Here is a 26387-nt window from a genome sequence, read left to right as displayed (position 1 = left end):
AAATGGTCCCAACAGAAGAAGTCAAATGACTCGGAGATTACTGGATAAAAGCGAAATGTATGGACAGAGGCGTTTGCCAATGTTCAACTACAGCTCAGATCAGATGTATGGAGGACCAAACATGGTACAAACAAGTAAGCAAATTAATCAAGTGGTCAAATAAGTAGAGCAATAAAACATTTAAAATGTATGTTAATATTTAATGATGTATGAATGAATGAATACATTTTTATATTCATTAAAAATGATCCATCCCACATGGAATAATACAACATAAAAATAACTTCCAGCGATTGACATTCATGTTCCAAACAGAAACAAATCATTGCTGCAAACCATACTTAAAAAAATCCTGAAGAAAGAAGATAAAAAGTTATTTGTCACTATGGACGAATTGGTTAAAGTTAAGGCTAAATTATGTGAATTTCTTTTTATAGATTTAGAAATGTATTTCTCTCATTCTTTGTAGTGTTTATAGATTTTGCCTGCTTATGGTTTAATTAATTATTTGAACACCCCCTTCAACACGTGAACCTTCTGGTTTAAATTTGTTGTTTGATTCATTTCTGACAGGCTTCATCTTGTGTAAATACGTATTTCCATTGAGACTTTGAAATGTGTGTACAGTATGTTTGGATGACAAAACCACAGTTGTAAATATAAATTACTGCAGATTCCATCCAATCTAGGTGCATATTGTGGAGGTGTATAGGTGTTAATTGTATTTGTCAAAAACTTCCTCAATTAGTAGGTGATTAGTATCAAACCATTCTCTGTTTGGCTTGATACTGGCTACATGACTCCAGACAAATCTCAAGCCAGAATGTTGGATTAAAAAGTGGCTGCATGTTCAAACTATACTGGCAATTAATGATCTAAATAAAAGGATTTTATTTTGACAGTCAAGTCTCCGTACTTCTGGTTTGTCTGTCTATTTTTGACTTGATACAGCTATAAAACATGGTTGAAATGATAGCAGTGATCCACTTGGTCCTGCTGTCCTCCTGATTCCAAATACGACATATTGAATGTGATGTAGTGTGGTGAAAAATAAAGATGGATAGAATAAAATACAATAATAGTAAGAAAGGTAGGTGGCAAAGTTAACATCAGCTTGTGTCTGTCTTTGAGTGTGAGTAAGAGAGAGTCAGAGAACCAGTGAACTGATTTTTCCTCATTAATCAGAGCCATGGGCAGAGGCTGAGTGATCTTTGTGGGCCAGAATAGCAGCAGCTCTCCCTCTGTGTACCCGATCAAGGTGACTTTGACTGTTTACTGGGTGGGAGAAAGTGAGTGTGGATGATGTATCTGGGGCAGCAGAGAAGGATAGAAACCCCTTGGCTGTATTTCATATCATGCCAGATGTAAGGAGCAACAGTTGTGTTGGTGCAGGAACATTCTCACTGGGTCTGGCCCTGTTTTCTCAGATGAGGGGTTAATGACCAATGAGAGCAATAGAACCAGGGGGCATCGGATACCAACTTTGGAGCTATTTTTATTTAGGGTGAGAGACTATGTTTGAAATGTTGAGGTTTGTGTGTGTGTGTTTGGGTGTGTACATACATGTTTGACAACATGCATAAGGCTCTTATAAAGGGATTTGTCTCCATAGATATGACCAGACACCTAACACCAGCTATTTATAGAGAATTTCCACCTTGGACACTCAGTGTATGTACATGTCATTTTGTACACAAGTAGGAAAGTGTGTGTGTGTGCACATGCGTACCTGCTTGTAAGTCAGAGTAACAGCCAGAGAGCTCAGAAAGCCATATACGAAGTTTGGCACTCATGCTGGTGTGTATGCAGGGAATAAGGTTATGTGGCCACTGCTGTTGGGAAGCAGATGCATCCAATTACACACCGCTGTGCTCATAACACACTCCTGAGAGACAAACAGCAATAATTAATATCCTTCAGCAGATGAGCTTTGGTGTGAACTGCCAGTGCTCTTATTTATAGCCATCCCTAGATAGAACACTATCTCTTTTGGCAGGGTAGCAGTTGCAGAGATCCATTCTGGTGCCAGAAGGTGTCACGTTTCACCTCACACACTACAGCTATCAGTGTTGAATTTACTGAGACCAGACTGGGTCATTCTATCACTCCAGCACTGGGATATTTAAGAAAGGCTTTATTCACTTTAAGTAACTGATTCACATTAAGCCACACATTAAAGGTAAATTTCCTGATTGTGCTGCAGTGTAAGCAGTCCTCCCAAAACTCAACTGTAACCCGTGTTGAATTTTAAAACATGAGGAATGAGATTTGGGAAACTTGGGAAACTCTTAAACATGCAGCTTTACGGCTGCATGTTTAAGAAGCTCGGAGTGTCGCTCACACATTTTGGGAGCTACAACCAAAATCCATTAATGTATCTTTAAAACACTTAAAACTGGACTAATCCATATTTTCATATGAAGAATGGGTCAAATAACATGAAAGGTGTTATCATTGTTATCATCAGCTCTGCAGTCCCCTTCTGCAGCTTCTTTTAGCTTATTGTTGTTTTGTCCAGTCTGCAGTTTCACTGTAATATAACCTTCACATGGTGTAGAGAGTGAACAGTAAATTTTAGGGCTGTTATCAATGGAATCAAATTACAAACAGTAACACTGGATTCAATCATTTCCTGTGAATCCCTCATGTATGTGAAGGCAACTTGAATCCTGTGCAGGAATGGAAGACTCCACCACTAACAATAAACCTTAAATTGTATCAAAAACTGTTAAATTCCATGAAAACCTTAGGGATTATAACTTCAAAACCAAATTTTTATTAATGAAAAAATCAGAGATAAGCAGCTCAAGCATGTTTTGAGTCTATTTCCATACCAAGCAAAATGACTGTAAACCAATTAAGCAAATTTAGATCTGTTAAAATGTTGTATGCTTTGAAATGGTTTGAAATGGTACAGTAAAGTATACATGATTTTAATGAATTAGAATGTACATAAGCACCATGGTTATTCGATTATGACAATGTTTTTGTACTTAAATTGTCAGTATTTTTCTAATTATTACTTTCTACAATATCTAGACATGGAAAGTACAGTAAGGTTAAGGTATAGTTAATAGTAGGGAACTGAAACTACTTAACACAGGGAAAGGTCATGGTTAACAAAGAAAGGTAACAGAAAGTAGTGGTTCCTTAATGGGATGAGGAGTAAATCAAGGGTGCAGAGGATGAGGGGTGGTGGTGGGGTCCAACTTTGATACCAGAGACTACATCCCTCTTAGACATAATATATTAAAGGAAAATGATGTGTTAAAGGATAAAAAATAAAGTTTTACAAACTATTTTCATAGTTTTGGACATTCTTCCTAAGTAATTTTCAGTAATATTAGCACTGTATTCGCCATCCATCACACATTTAAGACCCACTTCCTGCTTCAACTTTAACCTACTGTATTTACTGTAATTGTATGCAATGCGGGATTATTAGCTACATTTCAAAAACGCTCACTTAAAATTTAACCTCCCAATGAAATGGTTTAGATAATCTGGATTAACTGTTGACTTGTTTTTGTTTGAACCTGTCCTGACTTGCTTGTGTTTCTTGACCTGCCAGACTTTGGGGAGTACAGTGTCATACCCAATAGAAACAAAGGAAACTACCAAAATAAGACCCAACTGGGAAATCAGAGTGGTAGTAGTGTGATGGGAATATACAAAGACAAACAAAGACTTTTGCTATGAGAAATACTGGCTGGGAACTAAATCAGCTGAGCGCACTTGGTTTGCTATGTCCAGTGGACCCAAAGGAGACCACAGCCTTGCTTGTAGCTGTGCTGGAGAGCAAACACTTAAAGCGATGCGACAGGACGTGGAAGCAAGGCAAGCATGGAGGAGTGCAAGCTAGGCTAACTGTTAACCCATACAAACCGAAAATTCCAACAGTCATGTTGCCTAATGTTCTCCGATGTTCTCTGGACAGTAGATTATATAGCTCCCCCATCAGTGCTGGTCGAACTCGAGTAGTTTTTTCTCTTAATTCACTTTAATGCACTATGCTGCTAAATGCTCATCCTTTTTTTGTTTTTTGTTTTTATCGCTTGGGATTTATATGTTTTTATCATTTTTTAAACGGAATTTTTAGATATACAGTACATCTTTATCCTCTCTGTTGTTGCATTGCTGTGGGCTGGGAGGAACAGCATTTTGTTCTTGTGTATGCAAATACACAAGAAAATGACAACAAACTAGGGTAAACGTCCCTATTAAGCCCATGTACTATATACGCCCACTTGCAACTTCTGGCATGCCAATGAGCAGCACTTCTGCCTGGAAAGAGCCCGTCTATGGAGTCCACAGATGTGATTTGACAGGCCTGTTGTACCTTGTTAGAGGACTTACATGGAGCTACAGTGTAGGAAAAGCGTGACATACATGGTGACTGAGCAGGGGCTTTAGGTAGGCTCAAGGTGTAGGCAGAAGAGACAGACAAGATATGAGGCTGAAATCAGAGAGTAGGAGGCAGGTGACAGGAAGGTGGTGGTGGACTACCCATTATTCTGTCTTTAAAAGCTTTTTTATTGTGTGAGGGAAAGGCAAATGCTTCAGCATAAGTGCACAGAAAGAGCCCATTTGCCATCTGATGTGAGGGTAATGTCACAGAATTTCTTAACCTTTCCTCCCTTGACCAACCCCATCAAACATCCATCAAGAAGCATAAAATCTCTCCCTAGGAGGAGAATAGGAGCCCATTACTCTTTTTCATTTCCCACAATCAAAAGACCTTCTGTTGCCTCTCCTCTTTCATAAGAGGTGAAATCATTTTTGCTCCCGATGCTTGATGTCTGTCCATCAGTTGGACAGATCAGCCCTGATGATGTGTGTTCAAGTCTTTATAACAGAGGAAATGAAAGAAGAGCACTGAAGATGGGTTCAACCCCCAACAAAAGAGAATATGGAAAGCAGATTCACCCTCCTTTTATTCTCCCCACATAATGAGAGACGAGCAGACAGGTGATTCCTATTGGACCTTTTTTTCTGGGTTACCCTAGAGACAACCATTCTTTCAGAGAGCACAGACTTTCTCTGCTCTAAAGGCCAGGGGAGAAGAGAAAGAGGAGGCTCACATTGCTACATGGACCTCTTCATATGAGCCCTGCAAACCATAATGACAAAAGCTGCATGTAATCCATATACATTAGACTACCATATTTCTTTCAGAATTAAGCAGAATTGTGATGAATAAATAAGACCACTGGGAAGACTATGACTGGGTATCATGTGAAAAGTGTTTGATATAGTTCATTTGATAAGTACCAAAGCAATACTTTTTTTAATACCTTAGATTGGCAAAAATTAGAAGGACAAGGCTGGCAATTTTCTGTATTTATCTTATTGTATATTGTCAACAAATCTCATGTGCAGAGCCAAACCCACAATGAACTCATCCTATTAACAAGTATTGTGTGTGTATCTGAAGCCTGATATATTGTATTGTATTGTATTGTACAAGCTAGTACCATCCTGCTGCCAGAAATGCTCATTTGGACAACAAATCTGGATTAATCCGCCACTGAAAATAGTGCCCCAACAAATGAACTGTTTCCTCCTGTTTGAGTAACGTTTGATAAAAACTACAGTGACCAGTTGTTTTAGGACATTAGAGAAGTCAGAGACAGATGGACACCGTGTAGGATTTTGTCTACACTGTTGTTGTATTGTATAAAGAATTCTTCCCCTTTGGTTAAAAAAGTGACATCTGTCCTGTAACTTATTTTTCCCTCACTTTGGTGGCTCTGTGCATTTGTAGATGTGACAACAAACATTTCCAAAACAAACAAGTATACAGTGTTCCTCCACATGGTGTTTCTAGTCACAGTTAAATGCCTCTGAAAAACCATTTGCAACATCACAGGAAATTAATATTCCTATTGCAAGCCTCGCTCATTAAATTCTGTTTGGTGGCTCAGCAGCTCCCTCAGGCAGAATGAAGCAGGTTCACCAGACTGAATCTATGTTGCAGATCATGTTCATGTGAATTGGACTATGGAATATGACAAAGATTGTATCAACTTCTTGATGTGAAATGCAGCTGTACATGTAATCACTGCCAAATCTGACCAGTGGTGACATGGTCAGATTTGTTATTCTGACCATTGATGACATGTATAGCCGCATGTCATCATTCAGCTGCTGGCTGTCGAGGTGGTGTCCGGCAAATGATGTGGGCTTCATAGATCATTGGCGAACTTTCTGGGGAAGGTCTGGTCTGATTAAGAGAGATGGCATACATTCCACTTTGGATGGAGCTGTTCTGATATCTAGAAATATGGCTGAGTTTATTAGATCAAAACCATGACAACCCAGAGTTGAGACCAAGAGGTAGAGTTGTAGTCCTATAGGCTGTAAACATGTTTATTTCTGCTTAAAGTTGGACATTTTAACAATTAATGGGGAATGACTCACTTTTGGAGCCAGCCTCAAGTGGCCATTCAAGGTACTGCAGTTTTTGGCACTTCCGCATTGGCTTCATTTTTCAGCCCCGGAGGTTGCGGCTTGATCTTTGCACAGCCGTTTTAACCTCCCTTTTTTTGTTTTTTAATTGGCAGCAGGGCTCTCTGTGATGACATCACAAACACTGATTGGGTGAGGCAGTTGTAGGCCAAGGGCCATCATACAAAATGTTGGTCTCAGGACAACAACCACTTGGCAAAATCAGGACGTGCTTGAATTTTATACCATGTCTCAATACAACAGAGGACTCTTATGCTAACTTTAGTCCCTCCCAAATTGATCATGTTATTGATAGTGCCGCAGGCTCACTGCGAGTGACACTCGACTCCATTGCCCCTTTAAAAAAGAAGATAATAAAACAAGGATGTTAGATCCATGGTATAACTCCCAGAGCCACAAATTAAAGCAAATGTCGTGGAAATTTGAAAGGATTTGGTGTTTCACTAAACTGGAATAATCTTGCTTAGTCTGGCAAGATAATCTTAAAACATATAGGAAGGTCATCTGTAATGCCAGAGCTGCTTATTACTCATCATTAATAGAAGAGAATAATAAAAACAGCCCTAGATTCCTTTTCAGCACTTTGGCCAGGCTGACAAAGAGTCATGACTTCATAAACTTCTTTCATAATGAAATTCCAACTATTAGAGACAAAATTCATCCCCTCCTGCCCTCAACAGGCATCGATTTATCCCCCAAAAATAAAAATTGTTACAGGACAGTGTGAGCTCAGCAGCCACACAGTTCTCTAGTTTGTTAGTTAGTCTAGTTAGCTCTCTCTCTCTAGTTTGTTCAAGGATTTTCAGTCAGTGAGTGCATCATAGCACAGAAACAGCATCGGACAAAGGAATTCTCTCTATACTTGTCTTGTTAGATCTTAGTGCTGCATTTGACACCATTGACCATCACATCCTATTACAGAGACTGGAACATGTATTTGGAACTGCATTAAGCTGGTTTAAGTCCTACTTATGAGATCTTTTTCAGTTTGCACATGTTAATGATGAATTCTCCATACATATAAAAGTTAGACATGACACAAGGTTCTGTGTTTGGACCACTACTATGTACCTTATATATGCTTCCTTTAGGTAATATTATTAGGAAACACTACATAAATTTTCATTGTTATGCAGATGATACCCAATTATATTGATCAATGAAGCCAGATGAAACCAATCAGTTAACTAAACTCCAAGCATGCCTTAAGGACATAGGGACCTGGATGACCTGTAATTTTCTGCTACTAAACTCAGGTAAAACTGAAATGATTGTGCTTGGCCCTAAACTCCTTAAAAACACATTATCTAATGATGTAGCTACTCTGAATGCAGCAAATGGTTGCCCATGTAGAGCCTAGTTCTGCTCCAAGTTTCTTCCTGTTAAAGGGGAGTTTCTCCTTGCCATTGTCGCCAAGTGCTTGCTAATGGGGGAATGTTGGGTCTCTGTAAATTAAAGAGTACAGTCTAAACCTGCTCTTTGTGAAAAGTGCCCTGAGATAACTTCTGTTGTAATTTGGCATTATATAAATAAATTGAAAGTGTATAAAAGAGGCAAACTGACCTCACCTCATGTCTCCACTTAGAGGCCCTGGAAACCTGTTTCTTATTCAATTTATTGCTATGAATAATGAATGCTAAATATTTCAATCACAGAAATTTCTGTATTTGTGTTTTGTTCAGAGCTTCTCTCACAGGTTTTAAAGGGGCACTTGCAACATCTCACACAGTTCACAATTGTTGGGTTGTTTGCTTATGTTGCCAGGACACTGTCAATCAAATCTGATCAACTCACACCCACACACAGTCCTGGTAGAGCAGACTGGATGACTAGTAAACTTGAAGAAAGGATATAAGATTGACAGGAATAATTAGATCAGCAGCACTTCACCAACATGTCCCAAATGGAGTGTTTTCCATCACAGAGGACACAGAGTGCTTTTAGTGACATTTGCCTGTGTTGCACAAAAATACCCTTTATTGGGAAAATCACTCAGATTCCAAACTAATGCGCATCTTCAGGGATCCCTAAAACTGGCCTTCAGACAGTCCCCCAATCTTTGCAATCTTCTCCTTAAAGCCAGTATCTCCACCCTTTGTCCATCCTCAGATATCCTCACTCTCCCAGTCAAGAATACACATAAAACCCATAAAACCCTTAAAAACATAAAACCCTTTTATTTTCTTGTGTATAATTGCACGTGTTTTTTCCTCACTTTTAAAAAAAAATGTTTTCAAATGATGTGTTTTACTGCATCATGTTAATTCAATGCAGTCTTGTTTGTCTGTATATATAGCCTGCTATATACCTTAAAGGGGGAAATGTTACATTATAAAGTCTTTGGCAGCTTGCAATTTAGGTGTACCATTCTTGCTTTTCTTGATAAATGGCAGAGAATCAATATATTTCTCAAGATCCATTCTCTGGGGGCCTTGAATATTTGTAAAGTATTTTATGGCAATCCATCCGATAGTTGTTGAGATAATCTAGACCAAAGTTTTGGACTGACCAACCAATATTTCTGTCCTGAGGTAACACTGCTAGTGTGGCTAAAAGCAGTGACAAACACATGCATGGATGTGTGAATCAACATGTGTCATCCTGTAAGCAAAGTCTGGATCAAACTAAATTAGTCTGTCTTCATTCCAGGTCTGGATGGCTGTGATTGGCTAATACCTCATCTATAATAAAATGCCAGTGTGAGCGTGCTCAGACTGGCAGCTAGAGAACAAAGTTCATGTTGGTCGTGTTGAGTCATGGCAGCGGGGGTGCAGCAGAGCCGCTGGGACCCGATGACCTTCCAGAGATGTTGAGGACCACTTGGTGCTCCTCCACAGCTGCAAGACGGCGTGTAACCAAGACAACCCCGATGTTAGCCTCATTACATCCCACCACACTCTCTTATTACTGGCCTCTTAGCTATTCTGTCCACTCTCATGAAGTGTCTCATTCAGACATTTCATTTCATTTGAACATCTTGACTTTAACTCTGAGAACATCGGCTCTGATGTAAAGGACAGATTTATCTACAGTACAATAACAAGATGGATACTCAGCATACACAACAGAGTATAGTCTACATTTAGTTACTGTTGGGTCTCAATCAGCAGAGTACATCCAGATTACAATTACTGTGGTTTTTTATTACTTCCACTCAAGCTTCACTTCACTGGCTCAGGTGCAATTCAGGACTGATTTCATTGGCAATCAAATCATCCCAGTGATTGGCTAACCTAAGTACAAGGGGTGGGGTAGGGAATATATGCGGGACTGACAACTCACTCTCCAAAACAGTAGAACACTCCACTTACTGTAATAAATTCAATAACCTTAACAATAAAAGGGTAGTTTATTTGTGTTTGAGGGTAATATTAATGGGGTACTGCAATTATTTAATGTTGTATTTCCATAAAGTTTGTGGACTCACAAGAAACAGAAAAAAAAAATCAAAATCTGAGCAGCAAAGACTGAGATTTTCTGTCTTTCTGTCCAGTATGGCTCAAGCACTGGATCTTCGAATTCCCATAATGCAATTTATGGGATAATGGATATCGGTGCCTGTTAAACACTCATGTCTTTCAAACCCCATCCAGATCCAAATAGAGTTTGTAACACCAGCTTTCTGTTATAAATGTATCGTCACCAAGTCCATGTAGCACTAAGTGTACTAGTGAAATCACACTGCTACTAGTGAGTATATACAAGTCTGAAGGACTGGAACTTTTCATCTAAATGACAACAAACATATTTATTTCTCACTTACCTCTGGTGGTACAGCAGTGTATTTCTGCCACCATGGCAAAATGAATGAATGAATAAATGAATTCATTTTAAATTTACCTCCATTGTATTGGGATAGGAGAGATATCACAATTTTTTTAGTGTTTTGTTGTACTAACCTCACTACACTTCAGGGGAAGTACTGTTTCATTCCGCAACATTTCTCTGACAGTTGTAGATAGTATTTACCTTTCAGATTAATATTTTTACATTCACATCAAACAATAAGCTAGTGATGCATCATTATAGTTTAAAGTGGCCAACAGCGTATGTCGTATGTCAACCATTTGAAACATTCCCACATTTTATATAGGTTTATGCTTTAATAAATAAGGGACTCTCTCATTTACGTGTGAATCTTTCATACTAGATAGTACTTTTAAATTACTGAAGTAGTGTACCTTTAATGGAGCAAGTTTTTATCGTGGTTCTGCTACAATTACTGAAGGACTGAAGTATTATTCCCAGTGCTTGTCATTTATAACGGGTGCCCTGAGCTCTATGCTGAAAACATCCGGCTGACTCTTATCATGCTTAGCTTGCCCTCTGATGGACAAAAGGAGACATGGCACCAGCAGCACTCCATTAGGAGGAAATGTATTAAATTCTCAGTCAGGTGGGCTGATCTAGTGAAACAAATTGTTTACCAAAGACAGACATTCTGCCAGCTGCTACCAATTGACATTTCCTTCAACATTCTTATATGTAAGACACTCTTTATTTCAGAAACATAAGTCATATCCAAACAGGAGCAAGACGGGGTCCATATGTACTTACTGTATACAAAATTGTGCAACATTGCATTTAATAAGACACAGTCTTACAATAGTGGTAAGGGCTACACTGAGGAAAAGTTGATTTTCTGTTGCATTGGAATGTAAGGTGTATAATTAATAGAGATGCACAGATACACACACACAGAAAGCTGCAGCATACTGTCCCCTTGAGATGAATATTTAATCATGCATAGACATCCTCCAACATTCATGAGTTGGTGTCTTATAGAGCCTGCCTCCACTGTGAACCAGGAACATGCCAGTCATGTGGTTAGACAATATCTGACTTGTTTGACAGAAGCTGAAATGTTGTCAAACTTTTACAATTTCCTTCAGTCCATGTCATCCCCTTCTGGTTATTTGTATTGTTATGAAGTGCAACCACAATGTCTGAGCGCTGAACCAGAAGAAAACCCCTTTTGAAATTAAGCTGTTGTGGTTCACTCCATTTATCCAGACAGGGATGGTAGAATATGCAGTTTGGGCACCCCTTGACAAATAACATATTTTGGTGATTTTTTTGATTGAAGAGATTATAAACACAGCCTCTCTAGAATGTGGAACATAAAACACAATATTTTTCAGCAAACATTAATGCATAGATACTTTTTATGTCATAAATTGAACAAAAATATATAAATAAATAAATGGCATTGTGGCATGTGCAAAAGTTTGGGAATCCTAAGTTCTGAAGTCTTAGATTCTTTTGACGAGGTCTCAGACCTTAATCAGCTCGTTAGGCCTGAGCCATGTCAACAATTGTCACTAGGAAATGTCAGCTGGTGCTAATTTCAAAGCTTTACAAATACTCTGACTCTCCAAACCTTGTGCAAACACTCATATCACACGCAATCATAGGTTCCTCTAAACAGCTGTGTAAGACTCTGAAAATGAAAGTTATTGATGCCCCCAATGCAGGGGAAGGCTACAAGAAGATAAGAAAGTGTTGTCAGCTTGCAGTTTCCACAGTACAAAATGTATTTAAGAGATGGCAGTTTAGGGCAGCTGTGGAGGTCAAGTTGAGATCTGGAAAATCAAGAAAACTCTGGTACTGCTGGATGCTTACACAAACAAGACCGTCATGGATGAGTCAGTAGAGGAAAACCTTACCTGCGTCCTGATCATAAAATCCAACGTCAGAAGTACGCAACAGAACACCTACAGAAGCCTGATGCATTCTGGTAACAAGTGCTTTGGACTGATGAAGTTAATATAGAACCCTTTGGCCACAATCAGCAAAGATATGTTTGGAGAAAAAGGGAGCAGCATTACATGAAAAGAACACCTTGCCAACTGTTTATCATAGGGGTGGATCTATCATGCTTTGAGGTTGTGTTGCAGCCAGTGGACACATTGCATTGGTGGAGGGAAGAATGGATTCCACTAAATATCAGCAAATTCTGGAGGCAAACATCATACTGTTTGTAAAAAAGCTGAAGCTGAAAAGAAGGTGGCTTCTACAACAGGATCCTAAAAATACCTCGAAATCCACACGGACTACCTCAAGATACACAAGCTGAAGGTTTTGGAATGGCCCTCACAGTCCCCTGACTTTAACATAATTGAAAATCAGTGGGTAGCTCTTAAGAGAGCTGTGCATTCAGGATAGCCCAAAAATACTGCAGAACTAGAAGCCTTTTGCAAGGAAGAATGGGAGAAAATCCCAAATACAAGAACTGAAAGACTTTTAGTTTGCAAAGCATTTGCAAAGTGTGTTATCTGCCAGAGGGGGTGTTACTAAGTACTGACTATATAGGGTGCCCAAACTTTTGCACATGCCACAATGATGTTTTTTTTTATATATATTATTATTTTTTGTTCAATTTATGACATAAAAATGTATTAATGTTTGCTGAAAATGTTGTGCTTTATGTTCCATATCCTAGAGAGGATGTGTTTATGTCCTCTCATTAAAAAAAAATCACAAAAATATGTTATATGTCAACGGGTGCCCAAACTTTTGCATAAAACTCTATAGAAAACAGGTAGATTTCAGAGGCTAAAAGACAACTTGAACAACTCCCAAATCTCAATGCATAAGTGTCAAGCAAGCTGATTTGTTGATCCAACTGTCTGGAAGTATGTTTGAAATGGAAAATAAAAGACATATGAATGTGATGTAAAAATGAAAATACTTAAAATACTTAAAAAAAATCCCTACAAGTTTAATAGAGACATCCACGCAAGAGATGTAATGACATATAACATCCTTGCTGCTGCACTGGAAAATCTTGAAAGAGTTACAGAAGCTAGTGCAACAGAGGCTACACGGGAGGTGACGTCAGGACTTTGGCTCTCTAACAGCAGCAGTGGTAGTGGTGGTAGTAGTAGTCATATTCAGTCTCAGAGCTCAGTTTTATTGTCCCAAACTAGGTGAAGAAACACTGCATACTTGCAAGTTTTGGACTAAATAAAAATATAGTAAAAATAAAATATAGTGAATATCATCACTAAATATTGCCAGATTTGTTCCTAACATGTGCTGTCAGCCTTGAAAAACATAAGGTTGCGTGCATAACCGCGGTTCTCTGAGCAGCATGAGTGAGTGTTTTACATTGGGAACAGCGTGACCTCATCAGAAGCTCCCATGGCATTCTGCCAGCAAGGATTGGCTGGAACTAAGTGCGTCAGTGACAGGGAGGGTAGAGACCCTACCCCTATGAAAGGGCTTGACACTATGCTGCCAGTTATTCAAAAACACTCACCTCTTCCTTGCTATAAATGAGCAAGGCGGAATGGTCTGGCGCGATACTCATTCTACTCAGAGAACTGAGGTTACACAAGTAACCTTAAGTTCTCCATAGCATTCATTTTGTGTCTCACATTGGGAAATGCTAACTCCCAGATTTCTGAGCAAATGTTATTGGGGGACCAACTTTACCAAGGCTTTGCCACAGTAAACACCAAATGGGCTAATGGAGGAGCTGTAACATTAAGCCTGTAGAACCCTGCAAAGGTGGGGAGGCCCAACTTGCTGCAGTGCAAATCTCCTGAATGAAGATCCCTCTGAAAAGGGCCCATGAGGTGGTGAGATCCCTGGTAGGATGTGCACACAGCTCCTCTGGTGGCTGCAAACCCTTAGAGCTATAAGCTAAAGCAATAGTCCCCCACAATCCAGTGGGAGAGCTGCTGCTTTGAGACTGGTTTCCCTACGTGGTTCTTTGCCCAAAACTTTTCCTACAGCTTTTGGTTCTGTCCATGTAGATGCATAAAACCTGCGCCAAAGAGCATGAATCTCACCCACTTGTTTAGCTGAAGCAAGAGACTGCATTTTCAAGTCCACTTATTCCAGTGTTGAACCACAAGGTGGTACTGAAAGGGCATCCAACACAGTGGGAAGGTCCCGAGATGGGGCCAATGGTTTAGAATTCTGCCAGTCCTGGCAGGCAAAATTCAAAAGGAACTTCTGATGAGATCATGTCATAGGAGTTCCCAATGTGAGATATGAAAAGAATGCTATGAAAGAGAACCCATATCATGTGAAACCCACTGTTGTCACCACTCTTTTATGCCACATAAATACATCCACACAGTCACAGACAGACAGACAGACAGACAGACACACACACACACACACACGTTGGAAGTCACTTGAAGGGATCAGTTAGTTGTGCTTCTCCTCTCATTTGATGGCCTGCCAGATGATGATGATTAGGATGGTGAGGACCAGCGACAGCACCATGCCCAGCATGCACATCCTCTTACGGGACTTCCTCTGCACACAACAAAGTATCATGTCAGACTAAACAGATGAAAGGAAACTAAACTGCACCAGTGTTTTACATGGCAGTCAAAGTACCTTGATAATAATAAACTTTATCAATCATGGTGTACCATGTAAATACAACTTAAAGGATAAGTCTGATGTTATTCTATATCTTATTTATTGTCAACAATTCCCATAAAAAGACCAAGTCCAGTCCAGTCCATTGGTTCCAACTAAAAATATAAATCTTTAAAAACACCTCACAAATATTTAGTTTCATTTTTAAAAAGTCTCAGTAATTTGTTGGAAAAATTTGTTGGAACAGCTACTCACTGTAGTTTTTAACAAACATTACTCAAATAGCAAGAAATAGTGCATTTGTTGGAGACTATTTTCAGCAACGCATTAATTCACATTTGGTGTTCTAGTGAGTATTTCTATAAACTACACTAAATAAACTACATTGTGTGTTCATGGTAATGAAGGAACATGTCGCCCAGTGCAACAGTGTGACTCATTAACATGTTTTCAGTAGTCTTTGGACAACAACTGAAGTGTATGGCACAGAGGAATAAGATATATCAGGCTTTGATACACACACAATACTTGTTGGAAGATCAGTTCATTGATGTTTTTGTCGTTTCATGTTATTTGTTGACAACATGAAAAATAAAGTGTCACCTTAATTTACATGACAGTATTGTGGATTATTGACCTCATCATGAATAAAATCTTTAGCTGCCTTTGTAGATGTGATTTAATTCCTTTAAAGTCCTTCCATGTAGTGTTTCCATTGTTTTGTACAACCCCTCTTGCCCCACATTCTATCTCACCTGGTAATAAGCAGCTTTCTGAAGCTGGACGGCGCCTCTGTCTACATGGACCTCAGCACTCTCCACATTGGCCTCGATGCTGTCTGCCAATCAGAATGCAGGAAGAGCTTTGACATGAAGTCTCACATCTGAGTAAGAAAGTGTGATTATTTAGCTCAGAGCTAACCTGTGTTTCCTCTGACTTACCAATCATCTCTCCCTGGTCATGGATCATAACAGCCAGGTCCTTGAAGATTTGGTTCACATCCATAATGTCAGCCTGGAGAGGAGAGTGAGGAGGAGGAAGGTTAACGGATGAACAGAGCATGTTACAGTGTTCCTGCCTCTGTGGGATGTCCTATTGTTCAGGCTGGTACCTCCAGCTGTTTAATGTTGGTCTCTCTCTCCTTGATGATCTCCAGGTCCTCCTCAGTGATGCTGGGCTCCTCAAGCTGAGTCTGGGTCTGACTCAACTCATCCTCCCTGCAATAATACAGCTCATTTACATTTTAATTTTATCTACAGCTCAAATAATCATTTAAAGTAAAGCATAAGGAGGAGTAAAACATTCACAGACTGATAGATAGCAAAGTGAATTTTGGCAATAATATTGTGAAGTGTAAAAAAGTCTTTAAACATGCTGTGGCTTTCTTAAACCAAACAGCATCAAGAACAAAATGTTGGATAGAGAATAGACTGAATGTACAATATGTGATGAACTTACTTTTCAAATGTGACCAGCTGTTCATCCACATTGCCTCCATCTCCCTGTTGACATCAACAAAAAAAGATGAATCAACATCAGCACATATCACTTGTCCATTATGGATGCAAATGAATTAATAGTGATTCAATCAATTAAGAATGAAAATGATGTTATTGGTTGTAAAGATTCATCATCTGTCGAAAGCTGGATATTCACCATGACCCTGGATCCAGCTCGAGCTCTGGCCACACACTCCTTCTCTTTCTCTGCTGCCTTCCTCTGCACCGCCTGGAAGTTGTTGAGGGCTGCAGAGAAATCGTTCATCAGACGCTCCTTCTGGAGCTTTTGCTGCCTCTGTAAGAAAGAGGAAAGGATAAATAAAAACAATTTCCCTCTTTTGTTAAAATGTTAAGTTCCTACACACAGTGTCGCACAGGGATAATAAATACATTATTATCAGCAGGAGTACAGTATCCGCATTTTGACACAGTCTCTCATCTCCTTTGAAGATGGAAAATAGATGAATTGGTCTAAACTGAAAACTGCTCTTCACTGGACAAATACACAGCAACCCAAGTATTAAAATTCAGAATTCCACATACTACAGCTTTCCTGCTTAGTTTTGAAGCATTACCCTCTATTTTCAAAAACACACAGAACAATAAAAGCATGCTTTTAAAGCAAATCAATGGAGTGAAAGTATAATATACAACATCCCAAATATGCTTTCACAGGAGTCTTTAAATTGTTCAAATGCTTAATGCAACATGTGTACATTCATGACAAAACCTCCAGTGGTCATCTGAATTATGAGCCTTGTCTGTCAGGAGCAAACAAGGAAATAATGTGATGCCGCCAAACCTTTAAGGGAGGAGGTCATGGTGAATGGATGGGTCAACACGCAGGAGACCGCTGTTTACTTCCTGTTTGCTGAAAGTCAGTCAATGTTGGTTTCTTTTCACTACGATCACAATCATTACCTAACCTTAACCAACCAAAACCAAACCCTGTTACTTGATAGCAACAGTAAAGAAATGACAAACAACAACCAGGATCTTTACTGAAACCTTTCATCAAACAGTCATACTTGATTGAGAAGCCGTTTATAATTCTTAACTGTCTAATTAGTAGACTTTCTAGTGAGTGAAATTAAACTCCGGCTCTTTTTCCTCAAAACTCCTTCGAACCCACTTAGAGCATCCTGACTCCTCTTCAACAATCACTACATCTAACTCCATTTTTATCTCAACCTTCAACAAAATGAACCAATGAACAATGAAATAGGCATTATATCATATCATTAGCAGAAGAATAACACTTTTATAGTAACCTGTAACGTTTTGCTGGGTAGCAGGTACAAGGCATTGAAGCTTTGTTGCTATTTGTGGCACAGTGAGAATTCAAACTTTCCAAAATAGAACAAGACAGAGTGAGGTCACTCTTAGATGCTCTTAAAGGTTTACAACTTGTGTTTTGGAACATTATTGTTTTTCATGTTTTTCATTTACTGTCAGAGCAATCAGACATTTACTTGGAATGGTTTAAATCTTTTTTTTAAAGCATATTCATAGGTACTGTAAATGTACAGTTGTTGTTGTTCTACAGATGAACAGGCGCTAGCATGGAGCACAATATCAACACAGTGTCATGTTGCTCTGGACATGTAGATGACACTCAGATGGTTTTAGCCACCTGAGCTAAAAATAAAAGCTTGTCAAACAACAGCTCAACACTGACATTACAGAAAGGAGCTCAGCACTATTAATAAATCCCTCAGTGGAGCTTTTTACAAAGACAGCATTGAGCTGCTACACTCAGAGCTGCTGAAAGAGCAGCCAGTTTGTCTGAAATTTATGATAAATAAAACACAATGGAAATACTGGAAAATCATCTGCTTCTGTCATACAGACACAGTTTTAGCTTTTAGATGAGTAAGAACCTTACAGACATAATGTATGTGTTTCATCCTGACAGGAGATATACTCATAGCTCAGATACATTAACAGCTTATGTCATTCATTAACTTTTGGACTGTTTGAATTATTACTGATCTACTGATTAAACACAAAATACAAGCAAACAAACAAACAAATACAAACCTGGCAGACAAATCAATAATGAAAATAATCCTAGTTATAAGGATTCATATTGGACAAACTAAAGAGAAAATGTAGATTCAACATTGCAGGACACAAAAAGATTGATTTTCTCCAGTAATATGATTCAAACCATATCCAAGTGCTTTACAGACAGCACATGGCTGAGTCGCCACACTTCACATTTACAGGCTTTAAAAAAAGTTCCACCCTCTCCCACTTCACATGACAGACATGTTAGCACAATTAGCACGATCCTCTCTACATTCCCTCCAACACTTGGATGAACATGACTCACATTTCACTTTTTTTCCATTAATAAGTAAACATTTGGAATCAATACTAGATTGATGGCTGTAGAATGAAATAGGATGTTCATTTCTTCACATACTTTGTTTGGGTGTCCTCATGTATTGTATGTTTATTCAATTTTTGATATTTATGTTTACATTTATTTGTGTTTATATATCCAAACTACGGTTGACGATGACTGACCTGCTCTGATGGAGACAGCGGTGGAGGGAGTGAGCCCAGCTCCTTCAGGTGTCTGTTGGTTTCTTTAGCCAGCTGGTTGGTGTAGTGCTGGAGTTGTTGGCTGCAGGGAAACAAACACACACAATGCTAAGACCTCACTCAAAAGCTTTGGCTGGTCACACACTTGATCAGATAATAACAATATGTAACATTAAAGGGGAAACTGACAATCACAAGTCAGTACTCACAGCTTCTCCTGGAGCTCGGGGGTTTCCTGTCTTGTCCCCAGCTGGTAGAGGAGGTTTTTGATCTGGCCAGCTGCAGCACAAAATCAAGCACTTATGGAATTAAATATGTTGAACTTCTATGCAATGAATTCATGTGTTGAGAGTTTTACTGGCTGTGTGTCTGACACACTGAACACTCACTGTTTTGGCTGATCTTCTGGATGTTTGAGCTGCATGTCTGGATGAGGCTGCTGAAGTCCCGCGGCTGGGACCGGCTGCTGTCTGCTCTCATGTAGGACATCCTGGCTGTAGACCACCAGCCTGTCACACTGCTCAGGAACACAGTCTGTCTTACACACACACACATACGATCAGCAGAATCAATTTACTGGATCTCTGTTTTCATGTGTAGATTTTTATTGTTGCACAATACCAAAAATAATAACACACTTTATAAAAAAAGGATACTTTGAGGTCAAACTTAGACGACTGACTGGTTATATTATACATTATATTATTATATTACACTATACTGTATTATGAAACCCGTTTATATATTATAGCTATTAGAGATTCTATCCAGCAGTGGAAGAAATATTCAGATTAACACAAGTAACAGTAGAAAAATTACAGTGTAAAAATACTCCATTACAAATAAAAGCCATGCATGGTCATTTACTTATTCATTTATTTATCTGTTCCCTTTGTCACTTTTTTAAAGTACTTACTATAATATTGGGTCTCATCTGTAACCGTGCACCAAATTTTACAAACTCATCATACATTTTGTCTCTAAAATCTGCATCAGTGAAGTTCTAGTACTGTAGGTATTAGCTAGCTGGTAGCTAAATAAATTTAGTGAAGTACAACATTTGACTCTGAAATAAAGAGGTATAATGTATAAAGTACAAGTGCCTCAAAACGATACTTGATTACACAGTCTGGATTCTGTAAAATCTGGTTTTAAAGCTTCCATCTTCACAAAAATTAAGTGACAGACTTCCATCCACGAGAGGCTACTTTATCATCAATTTCATAAACTTTCACAATTTCTAGGGTCGGTAAGAGCTCTAAAACAACCCAAAAATAATAAAGGGACTTTCACTCAGGCGGTCAATAATTTTGTATATTTAATATGACTTTATTAGGTTTGTGTTAATTTGTCAACTTCAGTCCAAGGTAAATCTAGAGTTACTGTAAAACCCTCGAAGTAAATATGAGAGACAGTATCCTACTTTAAAGGACAGGTTCACAGTTTTTCAAATGTGTCTTAAAACATCAGTCAGGTGTCCATATTAACAGTGACAGAGGTTTTCCTCACTGTAATCATTCCTCCTATTCATACTGGATATTAAAAAATCTCCTTCAAATGTGCTTTCAATGTAAGTGATGGAGGCCAAAATCCACAGTGTGTCCACACAGTCATTTAAAAATAGATGTGAAGCTTATATGGGGCTTCATCAGTCTGAGTTAGTCATATCAAGTGGATATCTGACACATTTACAGTCTTTTTAGAATCAAATTCCCTCTTTGTGTTTCCTCAGATAGTGTTTCCCTGTTGAGCTGTGGTGGAAGTATAGTAACAAAAACAGGTACTTTGGTACTAAAAAGACTGTAACGTTGAAAGATATTTACTTGATTTGAAGCTTCATATTAGCTTCAGATAAACTTTTAAATACATTTTTGCACAGAAGGAGGACTGTGGATTTTGTTCCCCATCACCTACATTGTAAGTGCATTATGAAGGGATCTTCTAATGGTAAGTATGAACAGGAGGAATGATGGAAGATAAACATGCTTCACTGCTCATTTGGGCTTCTGACTGTTGTTTTAAGTCACACTTGAAAAACTGTGAACATGTCCTTTAACCTCAGTGTTTCTTTTCATATCTAATATGATGGGAGTACAAACATGTCACTGCCCTGTATTGCTTTCCTCAGACCTGTAACTGTTATGATGAGACAAAAATGCATATGTAGAGAATCCCCAGAATAACATCCCAGTAACAAAAGCTAGCACAGGATAAACACAGACAAACAAACCAGGCCAGCGCGAAAATAAACCAACTAGGTTAGATTAGCGGGCAGTCTTTGCGAACAAAAGAATAAAAACATATTTTAGCTGTGTACATTAATAAAAAAAACAGCTACTGTGACACAAATAATACTAAATCAGTGAACAGAATAAACCTTGCAGTCGTTATTCAGCGTTAATAATAGTCGCAGTGTGTCTGCATCAGTTTCAGCTCAGATACATTAGTGTTATTCTCTCTGTCGGTTAATATGTAGCTACATGTTAACAATGTTCACAGTAAATATCTTACTTTGCAGCGAGACTGACGTCGACAGGTTTGTTGCTCCAAATCCTCTAGATGAATTATATCAGAATTAGAACACCCAACCCGTCTGACGTCACACGTCCAGCGCCCTAATCCGACGTTGGTTTGACGTTGCGTTCATGTTAGAAAGAAGAGTGGGAAAAACGACACTTCAATATGAAGTTAGTTTATTGTTAAACTTAATGTTGTGATTACTACTAGAAAATATTACATTTCACACACCGACTAGCATACTGTCCCACTTTGGAAGATATGGTTTGGTTAAGGCTTCATACATATTTCTTGGGTAGCTAGAATTAAGGGAATTGGGTGTTTATTAAAATACAATATTTAGTAATGATCTCAACATATGCATTGGACTGACACAAGCCAAGGATGTAAGGTTTTTCTTTCATTGAGTTTGCAGTAAAGCATAAACGCAAATGCATCACTCACCTACTGCACTGTAGGTTAAAGTCCAGATGAAACAGCATTTGGAGAGTGTCTAACTTCCGTATCATGATGTATTCCTGAGTGAAACAGGATAGAATGAATCTTAGCTCTGTGCCCCTAAAAGATGAAGACTGATTGATGGGTGGATGTCATATTATTGGTTGAAACTGGTTGGTTCAAGTCTACAAAAGCACGTCATACTTTGTTTTACAGAAAGAAAACATGATTGGATTTTGATATGATAATACAAATAAATCTATTTTGTATATATTGTTAAATATGTGCACAATATGACCGAGGATGTAATGTAAAAGAGTCAAAAAGGCAGTTTTCATTTCATCTCGACATTATGGTAATTTACGGTCAATGCAAACTATCGTATCGCCTATTTCCTACAGGCCCTGAATGCAGCTTGCACTGGAGCGCTCCTGTGACGCCCCATGATGTCTGAAATCGATTTTCGACAGAACACTTTTTTTAATTACTGTAACTTCGCTATATTGTCAAGTCATAGGTGACACTAGAATCTCCCACAACAAGTTTGTGAAATGTTCACTAAAAATCTTCATCTTTGACTCCGTGTGACGCGCCAGAATAATCCCGTGCCTGTCCCATGACTTTCACACTGACACTAATAATAAACCCAGTGCAGCAGTGTGCTGCCCTGCACGTGACATTCAGATTGGCGATCTTTGACTACTATTAAGCTACTTTTCTACTATGAGATTTTTAGTCAATATTAGATAGTTTTCATTGTTTTAACCTATACTGATCAGTTATTACTTGATAGCCTACAATATGATCAAACTTAGCTGCTTTTGATTATTTGTATAGCTTTTAATAATGTCCTTAAACTTTTCAGTTGTATGATATATAGCATACCTTTTTGCTTTATTTATTTGACATTTAATTTGAGGTTCCATCATCAGTAGCATAGAATAGAAATCTGGGCCCCTACCTCTTTTAATACACCTACTGTCACTCAGGTACAAATAACTGAATCAACAAGTAAACACCTGCACCTGTAGTAGTTATTACGGGAATCATTAATTATAGAAAGTCTGCACAATCTGAAATCTCTGCATATTTCATCCAATAGAGGTAGTACTATAATAAGAGACTTGAATGAACAATCCAAATATAGACCAAAAAAGGTAGGCCCAGAACTGGAAACACAGGATTAGAGCCTGCTATCACTCTCAATGTGGGTGACAGGTCTTAATACAGGGAGCAATGTTAAATAATAACTTCTGAACTTATTATACAACTTTTCTGATGCTGCTGAAGGTTTATTTTCATCAGTAATGTTTGTAAAACTGATCAAAACACTGAAATAAACTGATCATATTTCAGAGTTGAAGTTGAGAAACACTCTACATTAAAAGAATCATAAAATTGTATAATATTGTGTAGTACTTATGATATACAATAAAACTGACTACTTGACTTGTTGAAAATCTATTTTCAGTGTAAACTGCTGTGCTTTAAAGTCCCCCTCCACTCATGATGTGTTTCTCTTCTTCTTCCAACAGTAGGATGTTTTAGCTTCACTGTGCAGAATGATGTATGTGCAGAGTTTGTTTTCACATTCATCCGCTGAAAGTGGAAACTTTCTCTGTGCTCACTGAAAATCTGATTTTAAGGGGTGGACCTACAAGCAGGATCTGTGACATCACAAATACATTGGAAGCCAATCCTGGTCCAGTGTGATGTGGAAACTTGAAGCCTCCAGTGCACAAACACTGAGAATGAACTTTACAGTGAAGTAGGAGACATCTGGTGTCCAGCAGTTAAACTTCTGAAATGAAGTATATTTGTGTATTCATAAATTCTGGATTTTTCAATGATGCAGAAGGAGGAGATGTAATTTCAAGGACTTTAACAACAACAACTACATCAGACACATTATCATTCAAAGCAGAGTATTTTATATACATCTTAAAACATGTTTGAGGGAAGTTTTATTTTTATGATCCCCCTTTTCTGACGATGATGTAGTAAACATGAACTATAATATCTTTTCAGTTTTGCTAATTTTATTTTCTGTTTTGCGTATCAATAATTGCAGTTGTGAGCTTGTTGAAAAATGGTTGAATTTCTTTTTGCTGTCTTTAGTGAAGAGTTTTCTTTTTTAGGATTTAGTTTTTACACACCAGTATGTGATTCTGTTGATGGTATGAAGACCATTTGGAGCATTGTTGTTTGCAAATGGGAGCACAGTTTTAATGTTTGTGTCAGCTCCCCCTGTTTCTAACAATGAAGTGAAAACAAACAGACCTCATGCAACCATATCTGTTGCATGCAAACATTTCAGAATGATCCACTTAACTTAACTCCTGTTGAATATAACATTTAATTAAGTCAAATAGCTGAAATATTAAAGTTAAAAACAGTGAATCGTGTACAATATATCCACAACTGACATTCAGTCAAATATGTGTAGCAGTGAGATGTCTCATTTTTTTCTAATTCACTTCAAAACTGTGACATTCCCTATTTTTTATGGTTTTGGTCACATGCCCACTGCTCTATATAAAGCAATACTGTCCATGACACATCTTTAATAGCAAGTCACAGTTATGCACACAAACATGTGAGCTCATTAGTTTCAGTTGACATCAACATACTTTTGCAGCTTTGAGATCAATCAAAATTCTAATTTCATATTTGAAAAGTGTGTCTAAAGACAGTGGCGAGGCCGTCCAAAAGCAAGTGTTGTGTCTCTCTTGTAATAAACATTTGTGAATGATTTTTGCATACAGTACAAGCCTTTCCAGTACTGGAGCTAAAACGTAACATTTGTCCACAGTGTGGTGTTAGAGGTGAGGTTGTCTAGAGATAAGTTTGTCAAGGAATGTATCTGTGGAGAACTTTACAGGAGGTGGACATCATGAAGTCCACCACACTAAAGAGTTCAAGCAACAGGAGACTGTCTATTGACTGTACAGTCTGTACAGTCAATAGACAAGATGTGCTCATATCATAAGAATCCTGAAGAGTCCATACATTGAGCTCTGCACTCACAAGATTCGTAAAAGCACCATCTTTTTTTTGCCCCTCTTGGACCTCACTATAAAAGACAGTTTGATATTTAATAGAAATGTATAAAAAAGGCTTCTTTGTTACTAGGTGATGGAGAAGCACAAAATGGGTTTTTGATCGCACTCAGAAATGATGGCTACATGAGTTGGCTAAAATTGTCTTTTTTCCCCCACACACATTCTGCAATGACCCTCTGATTGGCTAGTACGTGTTGCCTTTGTTGGTTAGATTGGTTAGGTTTAGGTATGAGGAGTGAGATGGTTAGGGGTAGGGTGAGAATATCAGAGCCAATCAGAGGCAGAGTAGGGGCGGGTCTTTGCAGAATGCAGGTGGGGAAAAAAAATAACACCTAAAATTGACTGTATTGACTGAATTCTTCTTCATCCAAATTGTCTGAATTTTTTTTTTTTAATACATGAAAAGGTTGAAGATCTACATGTGAGTGAACTTTGGGCTGATCTTGCTGATCACAGTATTGTTTTGGTCCTGAAATTAGACTGTTATGGACTGATGTCTCAAAGCTAAAAGTCTGTCTAAAACAACTGAAAGGATGGAAGGACAGAAGAAAGAAAGAGACTTTCACTCTCATTTATTAAAGCACTGTATAGAAACACAGTGGCATCTTCCCACTGTGAGTGAATGGTAAAGACAGTTAATGAATATGTAGTGCACAGATCCTGTTTTACTCTTACAATAACACCATTGCATCAGGGTTAGTCAGCTCTTGGCTTGGAGTATTTTTCTGTCATGCCACTTGGTGTCAGTGTTCTCCTTTGTTTGAACTGCTTCCAGTCAGCAATCAACAGTGTGAGTCCCACCACTGCAACCAGAAAGCTTGAGCTCTAGCCCCTTAACATTCCCTCCTGCAGTACCTTTGAGCAAGACATTGAAGCTTTGCCAGCTTCAGGGGTGCTGCTCTGCCACACAACCACAAGCAGAATCGTGCAGTGTTATCTGAGGTCTTGTGTGGTGTTGACACATTTTGGAAAGTGCTTGATGAAGTGACAGCAGATCATCGAGAGGAGGAGGAGCAGCTGTGGTGTTGCAATCCTCACATCTGACTCAGTTCTTTCTCTGTTTACTCTTTCATTATTGGGCCAAAACTCTTATTGTGCAAGCCTACCTGTCCCCCAAATACACTGACTGAATGACAGCCAATCCCTGCTTACAGCAGGATACACACCCCTTAACTGAATTGTATACATGCAGAACCAAGTGGAAACATGCATTTTTAATACATACAGCACATACACAAGATGTGTAAGCACACACACATCTTTTTTGTGAAGACTGAAATTTGTACCTTTGTTAACCCTTAGTGTTAATCTTTTAACATGTCAAACATGTGTGGAGCATGACATGGATGCTGCATCAGTGACATCATTAAAGAAGTGTGGAGTTCACTGCTCTCTGTCATCATTGCAGTTACTGAGGCCCAAAATTCTAATTTGCACAACAAAGTGGAGCTGCTCTGGTGTGAGCGAGCAAAACCACCACAGATGAGTGTGGGGAAATACTCACATGAAACCT

At 38.5% G+C, this 26387-nt stretch overlaps 1 protein-coding gene and 1 long non-coding RNA gene across 4 annotated transcripts; one reads left to right on the top strand and one right to left on the bottom strand.

Moving 5' to 3' along the window:
• Window positions 1-47: 47 nt before the first annotated feature.
• LOC122986971 lies at window positions 48-13707 on the top strand. Its single transcript, XR_006404421.1, has 2 exons — window positions 48-134; window positions 9118-13707. It is a non-coding gene; the product is annotated as an uncharacterized LOC122986971 (long non-coding RNA).
• stx12l (syntaxin 12, like) lies at window positions 13169-21472 on the bottom strand. 3 transcript variants are annotated; one of them, XM_044358530.1, is made up of 10 exons: window positions 21369-21472; window positions 19247-19391; window positions 19067-19136; window positions 18840-18939; window positions 16465-16602; window positions 16267-16310; window positions 15920-16025; window positions 15750-15822; window positions 15564-15646; window positions 13169-14739 (listed from the first exon to the last, which is right to left on the bottom strand). In XM_044358530.1, exons 2-10 carry the CDS (start codon window positions 19344-19346, stop codon window positions 14647-14649), a joined length of 807 nt encoding a protein of 268 aa, XP_044214465.1. In that variant the 5' UTR covers window positions 19347-19391; window positions 21369-21472; the 3' UTR covers window positions 13169-14646. The 3 variants fall into 3 exon arrangements, with proteins under 3 accessions (XP_044214465.1, XP_044214464.1, XP_044214466.1); XM_044358529.1 differs by having other exon boundaries at window positions 19247-19395; window positions 21369-21466; XM_044358531.1 differs by having other exon boundaries at window positions 19247-19374; window positions 21369-21459.
• Between the last annotated feature and the right edge of the window lie 4915 nt (window positions 21473-26387).

This window comes from Thunnus albacares, chromosome 8, assembly GCF_914725855.1.
Source record: "Thunnus albacares chromosome 8, fThuAlb1.1, whole genome shotgun sequence".
Lineage (NCBI taxonomy): Eukaryota > Metazoa > Chordata > Actinopteri > Scombriformes > Scombridae > Thunnus > Thunnus albacares.
The sequence above is the reverse complement of the archived record's forward strand: the minus strand, read 5'-3'. Positions and strand labels throughout refer to the sequence as shown.

Coding starts and splice junctions, on each gene's coding strand:
- stx12l (XM_044358530.1), bottom strand. CDS start 19,346: ATGTCCTACATGAGAGCAGACAGCAGCCGGTCCCAGCCGCGGGACTTC. Junction 18,940..19,066: donor CCCGAGCTCCAGGAGAAGCT/GTGAGTACTGAC, acceptor GTTTCCCTGCAG/CCAACAACTCCAGCACTACA. Junction 15,647..15,749: donor TGACCAGGGAGAGATGATTG/GTAAGTCAGAGG, acceptor TCTGATTGGCAG/ACAGCATCGAGGCCAATGTG.